This window comes from Helicoverpa armigera, chromosome 9 (assembly GCF_030705265.1).
Source record: "Helicoverpa armigera isolate CAAS_96S chromosome 9, ASM3070526v1, whole genome shotgun sequence".
Taxonomy (NCBI): Eukaryota; Metazoa; Arthropoda; class Insecta; order Lepidoptera; family Noctuidae; genus Helicoverpa; species Helicoverpa armigera.
In genome coordinates this window covers 9,757,916-9,784,046 of record NC_087128.1, presented here as the reverse complement: position 1 = coordinate 9,784,046, position 26,131 = coordinate 9,757,916, and the positions used below count along the sequence as shown (strand labels likewise).

Below are 26,131 nucleotides of genomic sequence, written 5' to 3'. Positions count from 1 at the left end.
AAGGAAAACCAGCACCAATTGGGTGTTACCGAATGTTTGTATTTCTAAAGTCTAAGTGGTTTTGGAAAGCGACATTAGAATTTATATCATTTTGACTTCCGAATCCCTATCTGTATAAATAAGTAAGACATGTACAAATGTGGTAAGCAGTGTATAATTATTGGTGGGTTTTCATAGAAATTGATATTGCGATTCGCGATGGTGAGGCATACTGCGGCCACGTAGTAGAAAGTAGGAAATGGGGCGAGAGGGCAAAACAAACCAACCTGACGTCAGCCTGCTGATTCATCCAAAGTATTTAGAATTTCCAAACACATAGAGGGACTCATCCATTTTGTAAGTACTTGTCGTACATTTAGAGGATGCCCAAAGTAAATTGAATATAAGAACATAAGGGTACCAGTTTTTACAACACTCCAAAACGAGATCGTGACGGCATTTACCGCTGCGAGTGTAGGTCCTTTCACAGAGGCGCGTGACATTTAAAGTCACCCGTGACATGATTCACGATTTAGTCTCTTAGCTATAATCTAAAATATGTGGCCATTTTGCAAGAGAATAAGCTTTCGGTTTCAAGAACAAAATATTTATTCTTTCAGTAAGGTTCAATGAAACTACGTGACTGATTTTAAGATACATTGACAGACAAAATATGGAAGCTTGAAAAAATTTGGAATGGTATGTGCTGTACAAATCACTTTACAATAAAAAAACGTTAGCTATTGACTTAATGTATTCTTATTTAACCTTGTTCAAGAAACCATTATGTCTAATGAGAAAAACAGAAAATCTAGAGTTTTCACGGAATTAGCGGTTAGTCAATCGTACCGATAATAAACTTTTTATATTACTTCTTACAATACGAACCGACCTCATTAGTTGATAGAAAAAGGTTTTTCCTTTATTGGCTGATCTAGACGTGCAACACTGCATCGAAATGACAATTGGGGATTGACCTTCAATTGTTACCAATAGATTCTGATAATCGTCCGTAGTGTCGGTGACTGCCGCCACTGCCGCCGGCTACCGGGTGGAAAATCCGGGTCGAATGTTCCAGAAAGAAGTAAGTTCACTACAGCAGAACTAGTGATTGACAGTTATACATAGATTTTCATGGACTATATTGGTAATATTTCTTTTGGTCATAGTCATGACTGACGATTGGCACGTGACGATTCTTCGTAGACGGCGCGATGCTGGTCGCTCCGCGTGCTGTCGTAATTGCAGCCATTAAGATGAGTCACGCTTAGCGACGCGCCGGAGCTCCGCCTATTTTATCAAACGCGATCGTTAGATCGACGCCTTTCTGCACACTTCTTTCAGTGTTCTTTGTGAAGAGTAATAGCTGTTCATTCGATTTGAAAGAGATTGTAAATTGAGGTTTTGTTGGGGATAGTGTTCTTTCAAGGTACGTGTTTTGCACGTTGGCCTTGACAGGTGGATGGTAGCCGGCCGGTGGGCACTGTGCAGAGTTGTTGCTGCAGCCGCAGAGAAAGCGCCGGTCGTTGTCGTTTCCGCGCGAAGGCCTCCAGTAATGGCGAGCCGAAGCCACGCTCCCCACGGATGACGTCAGCGCGACTAATTAGCAGGCAAGCGCACGCCACACGCTCATCCAGCAGTGCTTTGCGCAGCTCGCAGGAAATCGCCGCTTACATCATCTTGCTACGTGACCCGCCCGATATTCTATTGTCTATGAGGTTTACCAAAATAAGCAGTGCTATACTATATTGTTCCTTTTAAGACAATTTTATTACTCAAGTTTTATAGTTAGACTAGATAGTCTTTTGAGTAACAAATGTACAGGCAATGGTGTATCAATGAATCGGAAATTAGGTCGTCTCGTGTGAGTAAATATCTGAACTGCATAGCAAAAGGAAGACTGAAAACAAACAGTTCGACGACCACAAGGCGCGACGATTGGCGCCTCCGCACATTGCGACGCTTTTGGTGTGGGCACAGTATGGTGAAGCGTGGATAAGACAATAATTTTCTGTAAAGTTGAATAAGACTACCTGTAAAATTAATCCCGAGATATTTGATATGGCACATGCAAATCAAAAACAGAGCTTTGTAAGTCAAATGTATTTTTGACATGAGTTTGGACCAATTTAAAGACAGAAGTTGAAGTTTGCAAAAATATCATCACACTTAAAATACCGGTTTTACAGTTTTTGCATGCAGGCAACACTTTAGCTGTAAACCGTTCTGGGACTATACTAAAACTCCCCAAATAAACTTTAATAGGAGTACATACATTTCAATATCAATTTGTCAACGAGTGCTAATGTCGGTCCTGCGCCACAAATTGGCTTTAGTGGACACACGTAGTCTTTGCGGGCGTTCTGTATTCCGTCAAGGGGATACTGAGGCATCAATCACCCTCGACTCTTTTGAAGTGCGCCCCACGCCCAAATCGTTATTGACCAAAGCACCGTACCTACTATCAATCTTGTCACTTCTCCTCTTTCTAATAACATCTCGAGTGACAGACAAAATGAAATCTGCTACCGACTTGTTTTGGCAGACTATTTATTAGAAAATGTTGCTTCTACCTTATCACTTTACTTTTTCAGAGGAACAACAGAGCCTATAATTTCCTCTGCAAAGGTGCAAAGCCGCAATAAAACGGGGCGTGAAGGAACTCTTCTAAATATGGCGCGTTTATAAATAGCTCGTGACGAGCTCCAGAATGGAGATTTTGAGCGAAATAAGCCGGCAGGCGTACAGTGCCGAGAAATAAAATAAAATATCGCGTGACATATGACAGCGCACTAATTTAAGTCCCCGACCGACGGAGGGCCAGTAAATCAAGCCGCTCCCGTGCACGAAATGTAAATATGGCCATGAGCGAGCACACCCCACATGCAACAACACCTCGGATCACGTTAATAAACCCGACACATGAATATTAATATTCACAAATTCACCGTCACGTATTCCAAGTCTAGGACTAAGACAAAACTAGAACATGCTCTGTAGAAAATTCATGAACATAATGCAAGTTGCATGCATTTGACCATTTGTTTTTTCTTAGACAATGTTTTTGTGCAATGTGCAGTGGTACAAGAAACTTTCGAGTGATGTAAACTCTGCTTATCAGGATTACGTGTTTTAACAGATAGTGAATATTGCTAAAAACATTAAAATTTTATTGTATAACAATTAAGTGCAACAAGCTTTTTATCTATCGATTTAATTTCTTCCGTATTTCGAGGTAACGTGGTCTTAACATGTACGGATTACATAATTATTACGGAACGGTGTCTACGAGGTGCGAGGTGCGGATAAATTAAGCGTGGCATAGAAGGGAGGTAAGTTGTAGCATGCCAGCAGCTACAAGCCACGTGTGGAACGCACGACTATTTTTAAGGAATGTAACACTTTTGTATAACTATAGATTACACGCCTTAAATCGGAAACAGTTTTACTTTCCCGAGGCACGCTTTTGTGTTGACTCGGCAGTGAGCTTCGAGAAAGAAAACAACCAAGACGTTAATGGTGTTCTTGAAATATGGTGTTTTGATAGCAGTTGATGGCAGTTCTGGATTTTTTATTGTCATGTCTTTCCAGTTTGTTGATTTAAGTCCGACGTTGATTGTCACGGTAAAGAATAACTTAAAAAAATAGCCTTTTCTAATAATATGACTTAAACAAGCAGCATTATATGATTTTAAATCCGCAAGGCACGTCGTATGATTGTACTCACTTTGATATAATTTTTGGCAGTTTGCATAAAATTATTCTTAATTACTAAATCACGTTTTCGCCTTAGCATGTCCATGTGTAGTGAAACTGCAAAAAAGACTGTTTAAATAGAGTTAATTTATATCGTGTTAGTCTGGAGTCGCAGTCACGACTCGCCTATACCAGACACCATTACTCACACGCGTATACAGTCCGATCGCGACCGGGATAAAGAGAACTACTTCATACAATATAAATAACATCGCACACAGTTATAACACATAGCTAATTAAATAAATATGTATAAACACTTTATATTTAAATAGCAGTGTGTATAAATAATTACTTCAAAAATGTGTTGTTTCATCTAAATGATTTTCGAGTGCAAATGCCGCAATTATACTAGTCTCTTTGAGTTAGTTTAAGTGCGTAATAGTAGTAGTTATGCAGGTAGTTGTCGGCAGCAATTAAAACTGTGATCCACTTCAGTACACTAATGAGCGGGCCAGGCTCCCCTCGCGCCGTGGAAGCTGCCTCCACTCCGTTTGTTAACTATAAAGCCAATTAATGTAAACGTTCGCACCGCCAGTTGCTTTCCACTTACTTTTACGAATAAGCAGTAGAAAGCTTGCCATTTTGTTTATTGTTTATCGATGACTAAGACAGAGAGGAAAGCCGATCCGTGCTCGCGTGCCAGGCCGCTACAACGACTTGGCTAAGATGATCCTCTTCATTGTAAGTGTATTTTCACAATTGTTCGAGAAACACTTCAATAATCGTTGACATTACTTGGCTTTTTTGCTTATTTAGGCGCTTCATTTAATATTATATTAGGTTGAAGTCTACGTGGAGCTCGTAATCGATAGGAATAGTCGCGCCGGGGGACATTTCCTCACGTAGCGAGTCTATTGCCAGCCCTCATTCAGGGAACGGTGGCTACGTGCATGCAATCTACAATATGCACCATCACCCATGGGCAGTACAAGGCTTAATGGCAGAATAAATTCGCAACAAAATAAACGAAACTTTGTGGCACATTGTGAAGAAAAATAAATGCTAATTCTGGAAATGTTGGCTCCGGCTCCAACTCATGTGCATTCAACGTCACGCCTACACATTGCAGTAAGCAATTCTTTTCAAGGACATGTATGCAAGTTGCCATGTATTTTTATGGTGGTTATAAAGCCCACCAACGCACTTTCTTTTATAAAAGCACAGTAAGCTCAAGGATAAATTAATGTACATTTTTCAACCAATCTTTAAGACAAGCCAGAATGGATGGGGGTGCCACCATATTGCGAATTCTGCATAAATCTGAATCATATCTTACTTGGTATAGGTGAAGGTGCTTGGTGTGTGATTAAACAAGATTAAAAATGGCGGATTTCATGATTTTCAAAGACGTACGGAGAGATCTTATCATTTTTATAGCAGCCTCTATGTAACACATACGAGAAGAAAGTTACTTATGAAGAACTACGTACGGTGAAATGACAAAAACGAAAGCATCTAATTATACCACACACTCTCTATTATGGATAATCTTAAAGAGTATGCATAAAGGTGGTAGAAATTTGTTTGATGGGTGGAGATCACTTTGCGTGACGCTTGCTACGAAACATTGTAAAAGCGGTAAAAGTGCGAGCAACATTGCAGTTTATATTATATTTACATAAAGTCTAAATTACTGTACAAGTGGGCACTATAGCCAACCTGGATGTTAACTAACGCGCGTGAATGAGAAATTAAGATCAGCGCGATAGTTGGGTGCTATTAAACAATACATGGAAATATCCAATCAATTATAATTACACTGGTGCTTAAACTAACAAGAATAGAATGATGTAGATATTGAAATCAGATTATAGCTAAGGACTGGAACAAAATATGGTATATGTCTCGGCTAAGTCAAGTGATTCTCGAGTCCTTTTTACAACAAGGAGGGAAGTGTTAAAAGTATTCATAGCAATCACATTGGCATCGCAAGGGAAGTAGGGATAGCATTTCGCACTTATTAACGACAATACAACTCCCACGAGAAATTCCCCGATTCAGGTGGGGTGGCAAACTGCAGGGGTCGCGATATTACACTGCCATTACAAAAACGTGTATTCTAGGTAATTCCATAAACTGAACTAAAATCGATATCAATGATAACGTGTTCCCCGTATTAGAGGTATCGTCGCAATGAGGTGTTCGATATCACACGCAATTGCTTGATAACAATGAGAGTCATTGCTGAAATTAGACGCGATTCTATAGAATTTAGATCGAACAAGTCTTACTGTCAAGAGGCACCTTTACCTCTGAAAATATTGTAACAAGTAATTTCATTGCATCGCGGAAATAATCACATATAATTTACTTAAAATTGCAAGGTTGGTGTCATTCAGTAAGTATGTACAGATTTTAATTTTTATAAAAATAAACACGAACCGTTACTTTACATGCTGTTGACATGATGTGAAATTCAGATAGCCTCCGTAATAAGTGCCTGGGCGAATAACGAGGCTACACTTGCAAAGCGGACGTTTTCAAAGCGCTTTTAAAAAAAGCCAGACTTTAAATAAAATTCAGTATATTTTCAGTGCAGGTTGCCCCAGGTCGGCTCTGCGTTCAGGTCGTATAATACAATAAGTTATTCATGATTGTAGGTAGTGTAGGCACGATGTAGGCGCGGTGAGCGGCGCGCTCGAGGGTTGAAAGAGGTCAACGGCCGCGGCGAGACGTGACGTCACCCGCCCTACAGCTGTCTATGACGTCACCTCACCGCCCTGCGCGCAGTCACAACAAACCAAAGCGTGTTCTAGTCCCTAAACTTATGATTCAATCTCGCATCGGCTAACAATGTGGTTACCACATGTCCTCGTGTATGATATTAAAATTCGATATCGTGTGGTTACTTAGTCACATGACGTAAATGAACACTTGTGTCCCGATGAGAACTTTATTAGATCCAATTTGGGCAGCTGATAAAACAAGGGCCTCACCAAATTGGTTTTTGCAATGTTAATTAGGGTATTTGGTTCCTAACAGGATCTAATATGCGTTTGAAGGTTTTACAGGAAAATATTTATTATTTAACCGAGAATTTATATAACGGAACCTGTTTAAAGATCCGCATTTGCGACTACTCTTATCTCTGACTGTCATTCATTTTCTAAAGTAAAACGCTGTACAATACTTAAATACTGAGTTAAGTGATTAATTGACCGCATTGGCAAGACGAAACGCATTAAATGGAGATCAACAGCCATAGAAAGTACCGTAGCGGTGCCTAGCGGGATTGCCGTGATTTCTCATCATAACTGGCGAGCTCCGCCGTCTCACCCGCGCCCGGTAACACCGAATTGTGCTCTCGAATAGAGAATATTTCACGTGCAACTGTATCTAATGGCGGTACGAATACGAACGGTAATAGTCTGGGAATCCGGCCCACAAACAAAGTATTTAACATGCAGATACTAGATTATAACGAGCAGATAGCCTAAACAATGCCGGTACAGGCCAACAGCACTGGTATGCAAATGGCACAGAACAATGTTTAGACATTACAAAAACCCTCTCACTCGGAGAGTCGTTCACATGATCGCACTCGAGTTTCCCAGAGGTCCCTATTAAAGATTTGAATCAGCTCAGTTCTCGCGCACTGTATGATTCATGGCTGCTGTTTTTGTAATAGCGCCGAATACCTACTGGAAAGATGAGGCATCTTGAATACCATATTGCGCGGCACGCCTCGCAAAAAATAATACACAAAAGTATTACACGCATCTGACAGAACTGGGTAGCAATCATTTTATTTTGCATTGACAGTTCTACAGTGATACTGGGTTTCTTTTTAGTCTTGTTATTAATATAGTTTGTAATGTATCAGCATGACTTAGTATCGCTTTGACGAAAGTTTAAAGTGGAATATTGAGTGATTGGCTTGGCGATTACCCGTAGATTGAAGTCTGTGTGAACCGCTACGTAGACACGTTTCGTGGAGGCTGAGAGGCATTAGCGGCGATCGATCAGGTGGTCTGCATTACGACAGCTCAATAGGACATACATCTGTCTCGTGCAGTCTGGCCGGGTTGGCGCAATGGGGCCGATTGCACCAGCGCCGATATATCGCTAGAAAGCCACATGTCGCCAGATATGGTTCAACTCATTGCAACATAAACAATGCTTGTTTATGTTTTGACTTCTCCAATAGGTTTCCCATGTTCTTTTCGGGAAGAAAGGTTTCGAAAAATGATACACTACTTATTCCAACTACATACTTAATTTGGAATATGTCGTGGAGATAGAATCATTAATATCAATTAGAATAACTGTCATTGTTATCACCGGGGTTCGGACTTAATTTGATTACCTAATGAATTGGATTTGGTCTGTACTGGCGCAAGTAAGTTTTATTTCTATTGTACAAACATAATTTTTTTTTTTTTAATTTATTAGCTGACGTTTGCAACTCTTTCAAGTAAAGATCATCATCTCATCTTAATTCAGAACGAGAAGTAATTATGAATTTTAAACTGATGAAAGTATGTTAGCAGATGTTATGAGATGATTAGTTGGTACATTAGTTGCACATTCGGTGTGTAATGTAAATTAGATACAACACATAACGTACATCAGAATCAGGTTGCATGTATGAAACTGTTACGTGTTGGTGAATTGCTGATCATCGTAACGGCTCCAATCCTTCCGCTAGCCGGCTATGCATGTTCACGATACGACACGACTTTATAATTAGAAACTTTTACTATGCAAAAACTGAAGCAGAATTCCAGATGACGCGATTTTTGTCGCGCGACATTTTATTATCAAGTACACAAACATAATTAAGCACGCGATTCGCAAGCCGGTGTTCGCATCTCTCTATTAGAAGATGACTGCGCGTTCAGAGAAACTTTATAGCATAAAGTGTAGCTCAGACTTTCCGATAAAGTGATGTAAAATTGTACAGAATTAGAGTGAGTTATTCATAGTGAGCAGAAACACGCAGAACAAGCGCAAAATGGCATTAAGTCCGTCTTGCAATAATCCCATTTCCACGGTAGGTTCGTAGACCTCCGCTGACGGCGGCCGTGGTGCGGCCGGCAGTCCGGCACGCGGCGACCGGCCATCATGCTCCGTGCTACTTGCTACCCACTTGGCGCTTGCGTGATCGCGCCTCTGCCCAACGGGAATTACATTAATTAATCTAATCGAAAACTAACCATTCACTGCGACTGTGTGTTATGCCACCCTTAGTTACAAACTCGCTATTTAAGGGATTAACTTAATTAATGAGCGATGCCTTTCATGCCGAGACGCTTTCACGCAGTTTTAGGCTTCTGTTTAAAAAATTTCATAAATGATGGCGCATACGCACTTTTACAAAAGGAATTTACCTAGCTCTCTTTTGTCTTGGCACCTGAAAAAGTTGTTTTCACAATATTCTCATCATAAATTCCACACATTTATACTTGATAATAATTCCATTGAAAATACCTATAATAGTTATATAAACAATTAGTGTGTATAATATAATAGGCATTATTAAATAATTACAAAGGCAGAATACCTATTGTGTATTCCTAATTAAAACTTAGACAATGAGTTTCTCTTATAGGCTGGCAGCTAACAGTCAAACATCATAGAACTATAGATGAGCTAAAAGTGGCGACAATCATTAAGAACCAAGCACTGCAAGTTTAATTTAAAAAAGCACAACGAAGAGGTTATGTGAAAAGCCGGCCGGCCGGCGGCGGCTAGACACCGGCGGCGGGCGGGCGGTGCGCGGGGCGCGGCGCGTGGGTGTGACGCTGTCTAGAGGCTAGACTCACATGTATCAGCACAGGGGTGCAAGTGCCGCTGCTCCTGGGCGGGCGGAGTCACTAAACTGAACGTCACGGGTGGGTCGCGAGGCGTACGGTATCGCGGTGGCCGTTCGCGCGGCCGGTGTCTCGGGGACTGGCGAGTGGTGCCGCGCGAGCCCGGTGCAGCGCCCCAGCGCACCCCGCCGCCCCCCCGACGCCCGCACTATGCGCCCTCCAGATGCTACCGCCTGTCGCAGTTCACAGAAACCTCCAGAATCCAATGCATGCTAAACCAATTTTCAAGCTGTCCAAAATTAGCTATCATCAGAAAATGATGGAGTTTTCCAGAAATTTTCGATTTTACTATGGCTTTTACAGTTAAATACTGTAAAATGACAGTGAACATATACAATGGGTATGTATGTTAACATTTGTTTATATTTGTAAGAATGTAGTTTAGCTTAAAACAGCAGTAGTAATCTGCGACGATAGAATAAGGCTAACATCAGCGACGGAAGATGGCGACCATCAGCCGACGACCCCGGCGGCCACGCTCCGCCGCGCCTTGCGCCGCGCCGGCTCGCCGAAACTTCGCACTTCACTTTTCTACAAGGAACAGTTCAAAGGCGCAAGCCGTGAAATTACCGCAAAACTGACGTAACCACCTCACGACGATATTTAGACAACAACTGCAAAAACTAGCATTTTGAATGAATGCTAAGATTAAGTTGACAAAAGAATACAAAGCAAAGATTTGAGAAGCATCTGAAATTATTTAAGCAAGTAGACAGAATAGTAATTCAGTAAAGTAAAATCTCCTAATAGGTATTAATATTTTGCTTGCCAATAATTCCGAAAGTGACGAATTCGAAATCAATTCTAGTTGAATATTCTTCCGCAATTTGACATGCAAAATCCAATCTAGATTAGCATCTAACAAGTAGTTGCAAACGAACAAGTGCCGTGTATAACTTGCATTAAATTACCTCGAAGTCTACTCTCATGGAACAATTAGCCTTTCTAAAGCCTTGCTTTCGCTAAATCCAAAAATAAAATGTAAGCAGTTTTTGCACAAGCAGAAAATTTCTTTTGACATGAGTGATTGATCGGAAGAAGCATTGTGACTAAGTAGAGGGAACAAAATAGGATGCATCATGGCAATAGGGTATTTTAGTCTAGATGAGAAAAAAATTAAAAGTGTATTACAATGATTGTTTAGAGGAAAAGCAATCGGGAAATGTTAGTTTCACTTCGTAAGGTACATAAATATATTTTTTATTGCAGTTTAAAGTTTTTAGGTTTTTTTATCTGTCTTTGAACACTACGAAATGTCGCCGCCATGCTAATGACGTCATTACGGTAGTAAACAACTTTTAACCAAGTGTTTCTCATATTTATATCCACTGGTACTTGAATCCATAATTTGTCTGGTGTTTTTACACTAGTGTTCTCACATTCAGAAACAACACACCAACGATACGGAGCATAATTACTCATTATTAAAATTTTCAATACATATCAAAATATGTATTACTGACAGCTGTAGTTTGTTTACTAACGTAATGACGTCATGACCAAAAAACAATCATGGCGTCCGTTGTGTGCCGCGTTTTCGCGAAATACGCGCGAAATTTGAAATTATGATAAAACAATTAATTTATATTCGTACATAACGTGAGAAAAAAAATATTTTTAATTTTTTAGAGATATATTAAGACTAAAGAATTTATTTAAGATATATTTCAAAAATGCATGTAATACCCTATTGTAGTGTCAGTTATTGAACGCTGTTGGTTATTAAGTATTCTGGGATTAACCAATCTGGTAAACAATGGAGACATTACGAGTTGTACGGATAAGGTGAAGTTTGGTCCACATCGAGTCGTGCTGAATTCTGAATGAGGCAGCGATGCTCGCAGTGCGGTTGACTCCACGCCTCATAAATGTCTAGTTGGAGATATTATACCTATAGTCGCGATGATGAGTCATGTCGGCATGATTCCATACAACTTTTGCATGGAACATCGGTAGGGACATATAGCTTACTTTCTGTCAAATCTTTGAATGCACTACGCACACCTGCTGCAGGAAATAAGTGTCCAAATTCATGTTTTATTGACTGTCAATATGATTTAAAATGTATGAAATTGGACTGTAAGCTATTCAATTAATAGCGACTTGTCTATATGATAACATTTCTGTACAGTTAGTTAGGCGGATGTCACGGCGTCTTTATTTAGTAGCGATAGCCTCTGTCGCCAATTATGGGACATTACTCATGCGTGTGTTATTTATTAATAAGTGTAAGTAACAGCATACTTAAATAATATACCTATAAATAGTTTAAATATTGGCGATAACCCTATGTTTCGCATATCTGCCATCGGTCTCCTGAACGATGACTTTTACATCTGTAATAATTTGGAGGCCGATCGTACAAAAATTGTTCGGTCATTCAACTGGCGTTCGCAAAAACAACAGTCTATTGTGGAAGTGCGTCGCACGAACCGTATCGTGGTGGCAAGCGCACACATGATGTTAGCAGTGCTGGCCAAAAATATACCTAATGTAACAGAAATTAGGAGCTTCTTGAAACTGATGAAGGTTTGTATCGCGAAGATCCAGTCCATCCTATAAAATGTAGGAGGATTTCGTTCCAAATTCAACAAACCGCAAGCCGCACTCACCGGAGGATCGGTTGTCAGATTACGCCGTCTGGTACTGGCAGCACAATAGCGAAGAGCAAACACGGATCAAACCGAACTGAGCTTGGACAAACACAGACTGTTTAGCAAACTAGTACCATTCCATGCAAATGTATTTGACAAAAACTTGCCTGCCTTATTGGAAAATAAAAAGCCGACCGTATATGTAGTGGCTGCGGCGGATATTAATTTATAGCAGATTATGCTGTGAAAGGAACGATGAGTTGAGGCGCATGACTTTGCAGCGTGTAATTATTTTTGTGTTTACTTTGACGTTAATCTATGGGAAGCTAAAAGAAAGAAAAATATCCAGTTTAATATTCTTGTTGAAAATTGACACATCGTTTAGAGTTTTTGTTTTAAATTACAAGGGATAAACTCTAAAAATATCTTACTCTTCTGTGCTAAAATCAATTTTACTCAACTTCTTGGCTTTGCAACGTTTCGACTTTTGAAATATTCATCAGTCGTCGAAGAATTGATTTTGGGTACAATTAGGATACATTGTGTCCCAATACTAATATTTGCGTTACTCGAGTGGATTGGTTACAGCACATAAATTAATTTAAAATAATTAAGCACAGGGAAATGACATCAGTGGACAAATGCAGCCGAGCTATGCCGGGAGTGGGCGCGATGCATTCTACAGCATTGTTCATGTGTGAACTCAATTAGATAGTTTCGCTCTTCGTGACAGACTTACATGTCAACGACGACGCTAGCAGGACTAATTGGCAAAGAAGACTAACGTGATAACTGCACCCAGACTGGTGCACAGACTACTTCGTAAGCCCGCCCACTTTCTCCTCTACACCATGTAAACTGAGCTTACATTACGTTTCAACACATTACATGTCGTTAACCTCTATACAAATCAGTGTTTACATTACTAACGCACCTCTACTTAAAACATCAAGTAAGTGCTAATCAACACTTCACAGAGCTGCATGTATACTGCAGTTAATAAATAGCTAGTCGTTAGGCACCATCAAATTTAATGTGAGCTACTACGATATAGAGGCTTCCATTTGTTTTATTCAGGATACGGGTGTAATGCTATATCATAGGAAGCTACAAAAGGGATGGCTCTTTTATAAACATATAATTTCCCAATCTAACGAAAATGTCATAAAATTAGAGGCAAAATTCTGAAATAAATTAACAGATGATTAAGGGATAATATTAGCATTAGGGTCGAAGCACCTGACAGCGATGTAACGAACCCGAAGGGACTCGGTCGGATAAAACGATTGTATAACCCGAGTAGACAGGTCGCGGCCAGTGTCGTATCTGATCCGCAATTCCATTACATAATTTATGGAGGGATTTGTTGCCCTGTTGTCCGCCAGCAAATGTATTCGAATACCGTGTTTTCATAGGAAAATCGGTCCCATCTCAGTTCAGTTCCAACATCACAGAATAATTCATGAGCGGTCCTCGAAACGGATTGTGTTACTTAATAAAATACTGGTAGTAAAGAAAATTTACAACGGATTACACGAAGCATAATGAAAGTATGGTTCTGTGATAGCAAGTATAAATCTGAGAGTTGTATTTAAAAGCGCTGAGATCTCTAAAGGTCTGACAAAAATCCTCTTTTGAAAACTTTATAAAGATATGCATCAGACCTTATAGAGATGTTGATGACATAATGTTGGCCAGGTCAGCGTATGACACGTAGCGCGCACAAAGTGGTTGTAGCATATGATCACGCCTATCATAATGTGCAATCTTGTTGTCACTGATATCGTTAGTGATATGAAACAGCGAGCGACTACGCCACCCACGTGGCCCGGAACTCCGGAATGAGACGCTGTACATTTGGCTGCCATCCAACATACAATTTACGACGAAGTAAAATTAAAATGTGCAATGTTTCCATACAACGTCATCAGCTATGAACGTAGTTATAGTCATCGCGATGATTTTACACTTTTATTTAAATTCTGCATACGACTTAAGCCTACGGATCCACATAGCCCGCATAAATTGCGCCAGTGTAATCCCCCGTTATTCGATTGAAAGGATTACGGTGTTCTTTATCAGCCCTCGGAAGGGGACCGCGGTTGTAATGACAAAAAGAGACAAATTGAGGAAGTCAGACCTTCCTTTCACAAAGAATGAATGTTTTAATTTCCACTGGAGCTGTGCTATTTGCTAAGCCGACGGATTAATAGGTCAGCAAAATTATACAATGGTACAGAAATGAAATATCAAAGTTATTTACAATGGTAATTGATACAGGAATATCAGTATATAGCAGTGAATAAAAATAGCCATTTAAAGGAAAAACTATTAATGGTATTTTATTTGTATAGAAAAACTTTTCTATTGTCATCGTTTGAATAACATAAATGTCTAAATAGAGAAACTGTTAGAACGCCCTAACTTTCCGCGCTTTGTGTAAAATATACATCGCGTATTCAAACTTTATCAAGAGACTCTTAATGTATTCTAAATACATTTGTAATTCTAAGATGGCAAGTGTAGTGTGTAGTGCCGTGGCAAGGGCTAGGGTTCCACAATAAAAGTGCGGATGTCAAAGAGACGGGCGGGTGTAACGAGCACAGCCCTCGTGAACAAACTCTGCACTTTTATTGCGAACGCACCCTCGTGCAGCGAGACCACTCGACTGCGAAATACATAATCATTACAGATAAAGCATCCCTTCGACAATATTGTGGCAAGTGCACTGAATTATTAAAAAAAATGTTTTTGTATTATGAATTGTGACCGGTATTTTTTTCCTTCTGCCATATTTGCTTTAGACCTCGCAAGTCTTGGTTTATCCTGCTTCTATCTATTTTTAGTGCGGTTATACTAAAAATAATCAAGTGGTAGGTGTGATGATGAGCATGCCATTAGTGAAGCGAGGCATGCGCCGGTCACCGTCCGCCGTGTTTACAATGCAAATCATCGCGCGTCGCCTGCGCACGTCGCTCGCGCAACACTCGCTAGTCGCATCCAACCGGCCGACATGACATGTGGAGCGAAACTACCCACTATACTTTCGTAGGGAACAAACGTACAAATCATATACACTTTCGACTGTACTAAGAAAGTATAATGAAATACATTTAATTAAGAAATAGACTGAAGGGCTTTCTAGTAACGTCATAGCAACAGCCACCAACGCATATATTGAGTTTTTACGATCAAAGATAGTATCGCGCAAGGCGCGTGGCGTTGCGAATTTAAATCAATGCATTTAAAGCGAATGATTTTCTCAGAGCAATTAGAATTGTTGAGTACTTTTTACGGTCCATTCTAGCGAAGTAACCAAAGATGTAGGAAAGGGTCGTTCTTGTCTACAATCTCTAGCCGTACATGCTAATGAGCTCGCAATAGTCCACGGCTTGTTTAGCAACTAGGGCTTACTCTCATTAATCAATACACATTCTCTTTTAAACGCTGCGTTTATTTATCATTTTCTTTTGGAAACTCCAAACAATTTTACACGCCAGTGTGTCAGAGTAATTGTCTAAGCGTACAATTATCTTTATTAACTGTATTTAGGCCGGCAGTTCCTGTAATAACCTTAACGACATTACAAGTCTCTTAAAACATATACTGTATGTATGTGTGAATGACACATCAACGACCTGAACCATACAACGGTAGGTAAATGGTGTTAAAACGGGCACAGTTTAACGTTTGGTAGAGTGGAGATAATTGCTAATAGGAAAGGTGTTCAAAGAATGTCTGTTTTCACATGAAGCCATCTTTTTGGTTGCTTTTCAATGTTCAAAATTAATTCATTCTGTACAAATAAAGTCGTCTTTAAAATTTTAGACATCTATGGGAACCTAACATTTTCATGCTTGGTTCTTAAAGAGCCTCTATTTTTTGTTCTAAACTACTGCTACAGAAGTAATGAAAGGCCTTGCCTTAAACACCCAAAAACCGATTTGCAAAAACGACCACACAAGACAAGGCAGCGATTGTATGAAGATTACTCAGCTAATCACGATCTCAGAACAACAGCTAATGCCGTTACACCCATAAATAATGTTATGAAACGATACATCCGCGTGGTATCATATTGCTAACGAGATAATGAATGAAAGTTGGCAGATAACGAGGAGTTGTCCAACAGTGTCAAGGTCAACGTTGAGCCGCGGTGCCAACTAATACACAAACCAAACCACGCCGCGTCCACGCATACGTGATTTACAAGAACAAATATTTGTGTTTAGATAAGAAATTCGTGAAATGTTTCACATTCCCCCAGTCTCGGATGTGGCTAGAATCGCATTATGAGGTTATAAAATGGCATAAATTTCATTTTGAAAACCATATACATCAGCTTATAAAAAAACTTAACCGAACCACTATAAGTATTTGGATAGGCTACGATAAGTGTACTTGATTACCTGAGCTCATAAGCAACCCTAGTTTTTCTGGTATTCAATTAGTTTGAAGTAGGAACGGCTGAGGCAAAAATGCGCTGGTGCGTGCCTGTCCACCCAGCGTATCAATTGTTTATCGCTCTATCAACATCAACACAATGTTATCGAGCGGGCATCGCGCCGACAGGCCGCGGCCCGAACAGCCACACACGATTTGCACCCAATTTAAGAAGCATTCACAACACACCTAATTAAACAACAATATTATACAGCATGATTTGTTCCAACAACCCCGCTAATAACAAATGTCAACATAAATTCTCTTGCATGACAGGCGACTATTAAGTTTCCATGCGAATAGTATTGCAAGCGGAGAAAGTGTTACGAGAGGACTAACATCTGACCAATGACACAAAAAGCCTACTTCAATGGACATAAGGGTCAAATATAAACCTTGATATTTCGCAATAAGAGCTAAATTTAAAATTACCATAATGGCCAGTACCTTAATACCAAAGCCCTTACCTTAATGCCGCTCGCGACAGTTTAAACATTTAAATCGCTTAATCCAATGAGACGGGTCTGCTGTCCATCGGAGCATAAAACTAAAAGGACAGGAGGATTTGAGATTTGATACAAGTGAGTAAACCAATCGCACAAACGAACTAGAATTCGCAACGAATGAGATCATAGATTTCTTCACTGGAAAGTTAATTATAACGAGAATAGATTGCATATTATCGTGAATTATTTCCTGTTCGGTTTTCTGTTCTCTTATAATTTTAGAGCAATAGGAAACTGGTGTATTTACATGCAGTTTAGAAAAGTAATAATTAGAAAGGCTTCGTATCGGTGTCGGGGGAAGGCGGGCGCGCAGGCAGGGCTGCAACAGGGGGCAAAACAAAGTATCCAATTTCTCCACTTCCCCACTTCCGACGCAATTACGACACAATATTGTGGGGCTGTGGCGGCGCGGCCTGACCGCAGCCCGACTGAAATCTAGGCACCGCAGCAATCTCGTTACGGAACATAAAATACACTCTTATTGTTCGACCGGTTTTTTCGCAAGACCTATCGAAACAAAGAAACCTGTGCGCGTACCTAAGTACCGGCGCTACATCTACAGCTGTTTGCTTTACGTTTCACTTCACTTCGCCGGTAATCACACCAAACATTCTGCTTCATACTTTGACCACCACAAATGATAATAACAGATCTAAAACAATGTGATACTGAAGCTCAGTCATATAAAAGTAACAATAATATTTCTAGGAGACTTTCACAAGTTTCTAGATATCTCATCTAGATTCTCGATTCCTGAAGTTTTCCCTGAACCTTCTACCCTAACAGATATATTTACAACCGAAATCACTATGTTAATAAAATATAATAAGCTTAACCGAAATATAAGATTAATTAAGATATTTGTTAAGTACAGGGTCAATAGAAGCGACAGTTGTCGGGTTACGTTTAGAGGGGTCCCCTCTGACAAAAGCGTTGATAATGTAACATGATGACAGGTTGGATTGTTATATTTTGGCGCATTATTATTACAGTGTAATCTGCAATGACAAATTAATAAAAATAGCAAACACCATACAATGCTATGAATTAAGATTTGTACATTGTATTCACATACATTACATTATAGGTGTCTACAAAGACATAGTTTCCGGAGGCTTTAAACGCAGAACTTTTAAAGCTTTAATTATACCCAAGCGGGGATATTGTGCTAATTGCAAAACATCCTTAGTGCTTATACTCAAGAATAATTAATATAACAGAGCTCACAGAAGCCCTATTTGTTCCACAGTGGTACAATACCAACTTTCATATTTACAAACAAAAGAAAAATTCTTTTGAACAACGTGAAAGCTCTTATCGCCGTAAGCGTCGCGTTAAAGACACTTCACACAGATTTGAGGGCGCCAAAGTTATTGTTCTAACCATAATACTTAGACCCTCCCCGGGCCCAGGCTGCGAGCTTCATCGAGCGGGAGAAACACGGGGGGATAATATGTGTCAAAGATCTCCTCTGAATGTTCCGACGAGGGCACTCGGTTCACGAGCGTACGCGTCATAATCATGTGACCCTTTGTGACAACATAATCACACTTGATTCGTGCCAACCGATGCCGGCAGCCAAATCGCTTTGTTACTTGATCTGTTGTCATTACGAGACAAAAATCGAACATCAATACTCATTAGTGGTTTGTGGACTCAAATAAAACAATGTTAATACAGCAATTCTGTAAATAGCTGAAGCGAATCGTTCGCTTACCTACTCATATTCATGACGAATACTTCAAGACCTTTTGGTTTACTTGTTTTGACGGCTAATTGTCTTTTATCCTGTCTAGTGAGTCGCGGTGACTCACGTTATTGTGTAAGCATGGGCTCAAGGTCGGCGCAGTGCGATTGAAAGATAGGAAACCTGCATAATGTAAACGTACCTGTTTCAGGCGTAAATAATATTGCACACGTAAACGCACTCACACAACGCTTGCCAAATTGCACCAGGTGTTAGCAAATGCACATTTAGATAAAATCTGTGCAGCCATGTAAATAAACAGTGTCGTTAGTCGGCCGTTGCACAACTAAGCGTGCATTATTCTTATGCTTATGACACAAACGGTGTAATTAACATTGATTATGCGGGACAAACTTTTACAATACGTGGTGTGTATAATTTTCGTCCTTGCAGCAACCTCTGCTCAATCTGGAACAATTACATGCTAGCACTTACCAGGATCAGCAGCCAGTTGCCTATACACAGCGAGAGCGACATCGTCTTCGCTGACGAAGTCCCACAGCCCATCACAGGCCACCACCACGAAGTCTTCGTCACCATCCAGTTCGACAGTCGCGATCTCCGGCCGGGCCGTCACGTACGGCTTGTATTGTGCGTCACCTGGTCAATGTTAACTTTTGAGTCATGATTGAAAGTGGGAACTATTATGGCGGACAAGGTCTTTTATTAAGCTCTTAATTAACAGTATTGCTAACTTGATTTGACGCTTGGTTCAGTAGCTACAGCAGCTGGAACTAGGGGTGCACATTCTTTATCAAGTGCCTATGTCCTTTCATATTTGGGTTATCTACAAAATGTCAAACCAAGGTTAGGAAATGAATGATCGATTATGCAATTATCAGCAATGTTACTTATGTATTTACAGGTTTGATGTTGGCAAGATTGAAATCACATTAAATGTTACACTGTTCTGTTCAAGTTTGTAAACGGTCATTATAAACCGTTTTGTAAATTACAAACGAAACCAAGAAATAACACATGAGAGCACGTGTGTCGTAAATTAAGCAATTCTAAGTATAAGCAAAGTTAACTCGGCAGTTTTAAACTACAGGTTACAGCTTACTATTAGCTTATCGCCTTCGTGCGCAGTAATGGTTAACCTAACAACTTTAATGTGTAGTAAACAAAGTCTTGCGTAACCGCAGCCAAAGTGTAACATATTCCTTATGAAGTCCCTATAATGGATATTAAAATTACAATAACGCTATAAAATTACAAAATGAAACTTTGATGTGAAGCAGATAGGGATGCGAAAAGAAACGTTGGACAGACAAGTAGGAATAATATGACAATAACGCCTTAAAGGTATGCCAAGGAATGCAATTTAATACAAGTACAAATGAGCAAACAATAGACTACACTGAAAGTACATTTCATCCGATCGCAATCAAGAAAACAGTTGCACCACATTAAAACTTAAGCGTTCTACGCGAAATAAAAAAACGCAATTTCAAAATTGTTACTTAAAGGTTTAAAAGCGTGTCTTCAATATGAACATCAGACACAAGTCAATTCGCAGTCGACAAATCTGGCATGAAAATCTGAGGATAACTTGAGGACGGTGGTGAAAAGGGGGATAAAGTAAACGTTCCGGTATAATCTCCCACGGAACGCGAAATCGATGAGTCTTATCCCAATACGTGCGAAATACGGGCTCGGGCTGGATGTGAAGAAAATGTCAACATTATTATGTTACTATGCCGTCGTCGCCCTTTCGTGTCCTTGCTAGGGATGTGTTTATCGACTTTACTATTGAGAATTAGGAAACCTTACAATTTCAATTATTTATTGCAGATTGGTATATCGGCGTATATCGATTTTAAAACAAAATTCTAAAGCTTTATTCACATCAATCTCTTTTTCTAGCCTTTCCACATAAACAAAAAAATTTATGACAACTTGCTTACAAAAATATAAAACAACACTTTAAGACGATGAAATATTGACACCCGACGAAAAATTTTCTTTTGCCAAACTTAAAAAATCAAATCTATTTTTAATTTTATCGATACTCGACACCACCTCCTTGAACTACAACACATCCCTAAACTATAGTGTATTCACGGAGACGAGTTAGTAGAGCGCTATCTCACTCACACATTTTTTTAACTGCGATTGGTCAGTGATAAATGCTAAGGCGGTGTACACAGTACGAGTACTTTTTAGTCTACTCATACTTCCCGTATTGTGCAGACGTGCTCTTCTTTGTGACTGTGCGCTCAACTTGTGAACCGGCTGGTGTATTGGATTATATGATTGATTGCTTTGATTGAGATAATGGCGGATATCGAACAATCTGCTGTTAAAAGAAAACGGCGGGCTTTTTTGTCTACCGAGAAGACTATGATTTTAAATATGTACCACGCAATGAGAAATGCAGACTCTTCGGCCTCCAAGGGTGACATTCTGAAAGCAGTTGCATCTTCTTTAGGTGTTCACTGGGCTTCTGTTCATAGAATTGTAAAAGAGAAGAATGATAGTGGCGAGCTAAAATCTCCGAAGAAATTGAAGCAACGTTTGTCAATTGTTGATACGATTGATAACTTTACAAAATGTGCCATCAGAAATATAGTCCACAATTTCTTCGCGCAGAATGAAATACCTACTCTTGATAAGATTTTAAAGAAAATCAGTGATGATGGCACTTTGGGCGTTATAAAGAGAACGACGCTACATAAAATATTGAAAAAAATTGGTTTTAAATTTTGTAAGAGAAGCAGAAACAGCTTATTGCTGGATCGCGATGACATATTCTTTTGGAGAAGAAATTATCTGCGAGCTATCAAAAATGCACGAAATAATCATCAAAAAATCTACTATTTAGATGAAACTTGGGTGAATGAAGGTCACACTACCTCAAAAGCTTGGGTCGATACCACAGTGAAAAGCAGGCGAGACGCTTTTATTAATGGACTAACAACTGGCTTGAAAACACCTTCAGGTGTGTATTTTTTATTTATGTAATGGTCAATATTAATTTTTAAGCGGCGCATGTGTGCTAATGACCGGTTTATTGTTCTTTTGTCATAAATGAGCATTATCATAATAAAATACTTTTTCCCAATTTTTGCATAGAAAACTGGCCCAGGTGCGCTACATCCATTGTTATTATTATCATTAAGTTATAGTTATGTTCTCAGTGTTGAAACACGTGTTTTATAACATGTTTTATATTCTCTTTACAGGAAAAGGCAAAAGACTACTTATTACTCATATTGGGAGTGAGGATGGATTCGTCGAAGGTGGTCTAAATATGTTTGAGTCGAAGAAACAAGGCGATTATCACAAGGAGATGAATGCCGAAGAATTTGAAAATTGGTTTAGAGAAGTTTTAAATATGCTGGACGATAATTCTGTGATAGTCATGGATAACGCTTCCTATCACTCTAGGAAAATAGAGCGAATCCCAACGGCCAAATCTAAAAAACAGGATATATGTAATTGGTTACGCGAAAAAAATATTAGCTGTAACGCTGAAATGTTGAAACGTGAATTATTAAACATTGTTAAAAACCATAGACAGCGATACGACGCTTGTATTATAGACGAAATGGCAAAGTCACAAAACAAAACTGTACTGAGACTGCCACCGTATCATTGCGAATTAAATCCAATTGAGCTAGTGTGGGCTCAAGTTAAAGGAAATGTAGCTTCACACATGAAAACACACAAAATGGCAGAATTAAAAATTGTATTAAAGGAATCCATTCAATATATTGACGCAGAGAAATGGAAAAAATGTATAAAGCATGTCAAAGAAATAGTTGAGCCCAAAATGGATGCCATGGACAGAAATGTGGAAGCAATGACTGAAAGATTCATAATAAATGTAGGAAACGACAGTAGCGATAGTACGGAGAGTGATGATGATGATGATATGTTATGAAAATGTATACTAGGTAGATATTATAATATAATAAAGAAAATATAATCATTAACTCTCGATTTTATTTCTTTCCTTCATATCCATCAGTTAAATAAAAAAGTAGGTAACAATAAATAAATTCTATCAAAATGTCTCTCAATTAATACGATAGACGAAGCCGCAAGAAAAAACTAAGCGTACTTTTAAGAAGCGCAGTGTGAACGCACGTTTACATTTCTAAGGTATTGTTAACGCCCACTGATCCTAAAAAAGTTTTTTTTGTCTTTGTCATTTGTATGAAAATGTGCAATAGAGAAGGCGCTATACTAACTCGTCTCCGTGAATACACTATAGTGCGTGTCCGAGGTGATCGATATAGCGGTGTGCGAGTGCAGTGGGGTCTAGGGGTTGTTCCGAAGGGGACACGCGAGGGAGGCCCGAGCGACACCGCGGCGCCACCGCTTAGACATTCATACCATTGTTGGAAAGAACCACTGAATTAAAAAGCTAAACTGTTTTTTTAAAGAAAGTTTTTTTTTATAATAACATAGGTTTTTCTCACTAAATTAAATAAAAAAATAGTGGCTCTGAGTCTATGTTTGCTCTGGTTTACAAAGTGGACCGATTAACAAATTGGTATATTAGGATATATTTGACCTAATATCTATATATGAATTAATTGGTGGTCTATATTCTCTGAGAATGGGGGTAAAATACGCAGGTATTTATCATTGTTTCTTCGTTGGAGAACATTCGCTACAGGTCCAAAAGTAAGAGGCCGAAAGTAATCTGTGGTAGAGCCATTCTTCATTGCAAACGCCAAAAAGATAAATCTCTTTGATTATTTCCATTTATCTCGGTCTAAATACTCGACTGGCTAAACTGTATCTCTCAAATTAAACTAGATATTATGATAAGCCAGATTGAATGCTTTGTTTCTTGGCCTCAAGAGTTAAGTGCCAATATCAGAACTAAGAAGACTATAAAGCTGCTCTGGTCCTACACTATATTCAATAGATTCCTTTCATAAATAAACTAAATAACATTTAAATGTTGAATAGGTACCTATAATAACGCTGCCCAATATCACACACCTACAGAATTGGGCACTGTCAATTTGATAAGTATTCCTACCGCTCGTCATGAATGGTATCCTCACAATTATATTCAAATATGACACGCGTGACATTGATATTGTTATGATGATTCATTATTTATTACTTATTGTTTCCTCCTGTATTTGTATAGATTTACATTTCAATGTTTGAGGCTATTAAATTCAGCTAAGCAGCCTGGCAGGTCTAAGAGACGGTAAGGCTAATTAAAATGTTTTATTGCAAAGTGAATGAACCTTCTTTCTCATTGCATTCAGGTTCATACTAATAAGAAAATAAACTTGATGTAATTACCTACAGGACTACTAGAACTCATAACCGATCATAAAAGACAACATAAGTATTCTTGATATTACAGACAATGATTGCTGCTAATTCCACAAAGACGAAAGACACGGCACACAACCCACTAATCATGACAGAACCATTCTACCAACCCTAAACGAAGGTGTTAACCAACCTCCATTGTTCGCCTAAAACCACCAAAATTAACAGCAGCAAGTCTATTCAGTACAATCGGTAGCATCATTACCGTTGTTTTACCGAATAAAGGTCCATCTGCGGGGTTCGGTACTAACTGCTTAATGATCGGCACACGCCGGCTGGCATCCCGCGCGGCGTGAGAAATGGTCCGCCCGCCCGCCGATAACAATAAAACGACCTATTAACTTTCCACTTTTACGCGTACGAGGGAGCTGCTACAAATAACCCTTTTAACACTGTTTATTTTGATATTGATAAAGGTTTCCTGATAGGAGGAAAATCTTATGATTTGCTGCTAGAATACTTAGAGAGCTTTCCGTGAATTCCAAGTTTTCTGAGGATTTCTCTCCATTTCAAGATATCGTCGCCAGTTTTAAGAGAAGTAATATTTCACATGTAATAGAAGATACTACTATATGTACTATCTGATGGTCTGCTATGATTGAACTATTGGATGGACTAAGCTGAAGTCTATTGAGAAACTAAATACTATTCTAACTTGAAAGTAGTGACCAACAGGTGGACATTATACCGGATCGGTTTGATAGATATGATTTTAAAAGTCACAATATTTTGCGTATAAAAGCAGCTGATTATACGCACAAAAATACTAAAATACAGTATACTAAAGGTTACGAGACGGGTCGAGCGTTAATTTAGGCTAAAGTTAACGCCTGTATGGGCATCGGTTTACAGAATATGATTTTCTATTATACTCAACAAACTGGCTAATAGAATCAGTGACCCGAAGTTCTGCAAGGAATATTAAAATTAAATAAACACACTTGCAAAATAAGTACATATATTGAAAAAAAGTTAAAGAAAATCTTCAAGTCCACACAGGAATATACTATTAATAGGATAGGTAATTAAGTTTACTACTTCATATAAAAACAATCTTATAAACTGAAACCTCCCACGTTCTTTCCATAGCAACTTCCAACTTTAACAACCCATTCGTCCTAACAACTAGTGCGAAATGATACACATCTCCTGCAAACGTATTTCCTTCGCCGCATGTCGCATGAGAAAAATCACATCATTAAAATAATGAAAAGTCTACCAATTATACAAGCTCGGTAATTATACATGGGGTAATTTGCGTCCATAGTACCAACTGCACGAGGCAACGACCCATGGCACGAGGTCTCGGGTTCGATACCTGAGTCGGGCCGAAATCGCTTTGTGGGTTTTAAAAACTTTCACTAAGCAGCCCGGAGCCTGGAAGTAGGTGATTGATTCACCCGTGCATCGGAGAGCGTGTAAATGTCGGTCCTACGCCTGATCATTCCGGTCGTGTCGAATTGCCGTCCCATCGGGCTATGAGAGTGAAGGAATAGTAAGTGCACCTGTGTCTGCGCAAATGCTTGTGCACTATAATATGTCCTGCGCAGTTGGCTAATCTCCTTACATGAGAACAGCCGCCGTAGCCGATAATCGGCTAGGAGGACATCATCACTATAGTATGTAAATATTATAGTAAGTACCAACATACATACATATAGTATGTTTCGACTTGTCCCGTTACACAGGACGTTGGAACATGGTAGGCACAGTAAAAGTTTATGGTCACCATAAAAGTTAAATACGCTTCGAGCTCTCGTGAAATTGTCGTTCGGGACGTAACACCGCGGGTTACAACGTAAAAATGCGTTCATTCGCTTGTTTTACAACGAAACATGTTTGTGAATTGCGCGGTTTTGGCAGGACAGGAGTACTGCATTAAGATTTGTTTGTAGTAGTAGTGATATTTTTAGAATGTTCGTTATGAACTGTAAACGGGTCAGATTATGGTCGATATGTTCATCGGGCTACTGGTGTTCGATT

The 26,131-nt window shown here is 39.3% G+C and overlaps 2 protein-coding genes across 2 annotated transcripts in view; one reads left to right on the top strand and one right to left on the bottom strand.

The window, feature by feature from the left end:
* The window catches only part of LOC110372609 (titin), a 71,075-nt gene that overhangs the window by 30,722 nt on the left and 14,222 nt on the right, over positions 1-26,131 (bottom strand). Inside the window, 1 exon segment of the mRNA XM_049839309.2 lies at positions 19,277-19,441. Coding sequence (XP_049695266.2) covers positions 19,277-19,441 — 165 coding nt within the window.
* LOC126053827 (uncharacterized) lies at positions 20,981-23,056 on the top strand. Its single transcript, XM_049836952.2, has 2 exons — positions 20,981-21,782; positions 22,027-23,056. The coding sequence occupies exons 1-2, from the start codon at positions 21,119-21,121 to the stop codon at positions 22,725-22,727; spliced, it is 1,365 nt and encodes a 454-aa protein (XP_049692909.2). The 5' UTR covers positions 20,981-21,118; the 3' UTR covers positions 22,728-23,056.

Coding starts and splice junctions, on each gene's coding strand:
- LOC126053827 (XM_049836952.2), top strand. CDS start 21,119: ATGGCGGATATCGAACAATCTGCTGTTAAAAGAAAACGGCGGGCTTTT. Junction 21,783..22,026: donor TGGCTTGAAAACACCTTCAG/GTGTGTATTTTT, acceptor TTCTCTTTACAG/GAAAAGGCAAAAGACTACTT.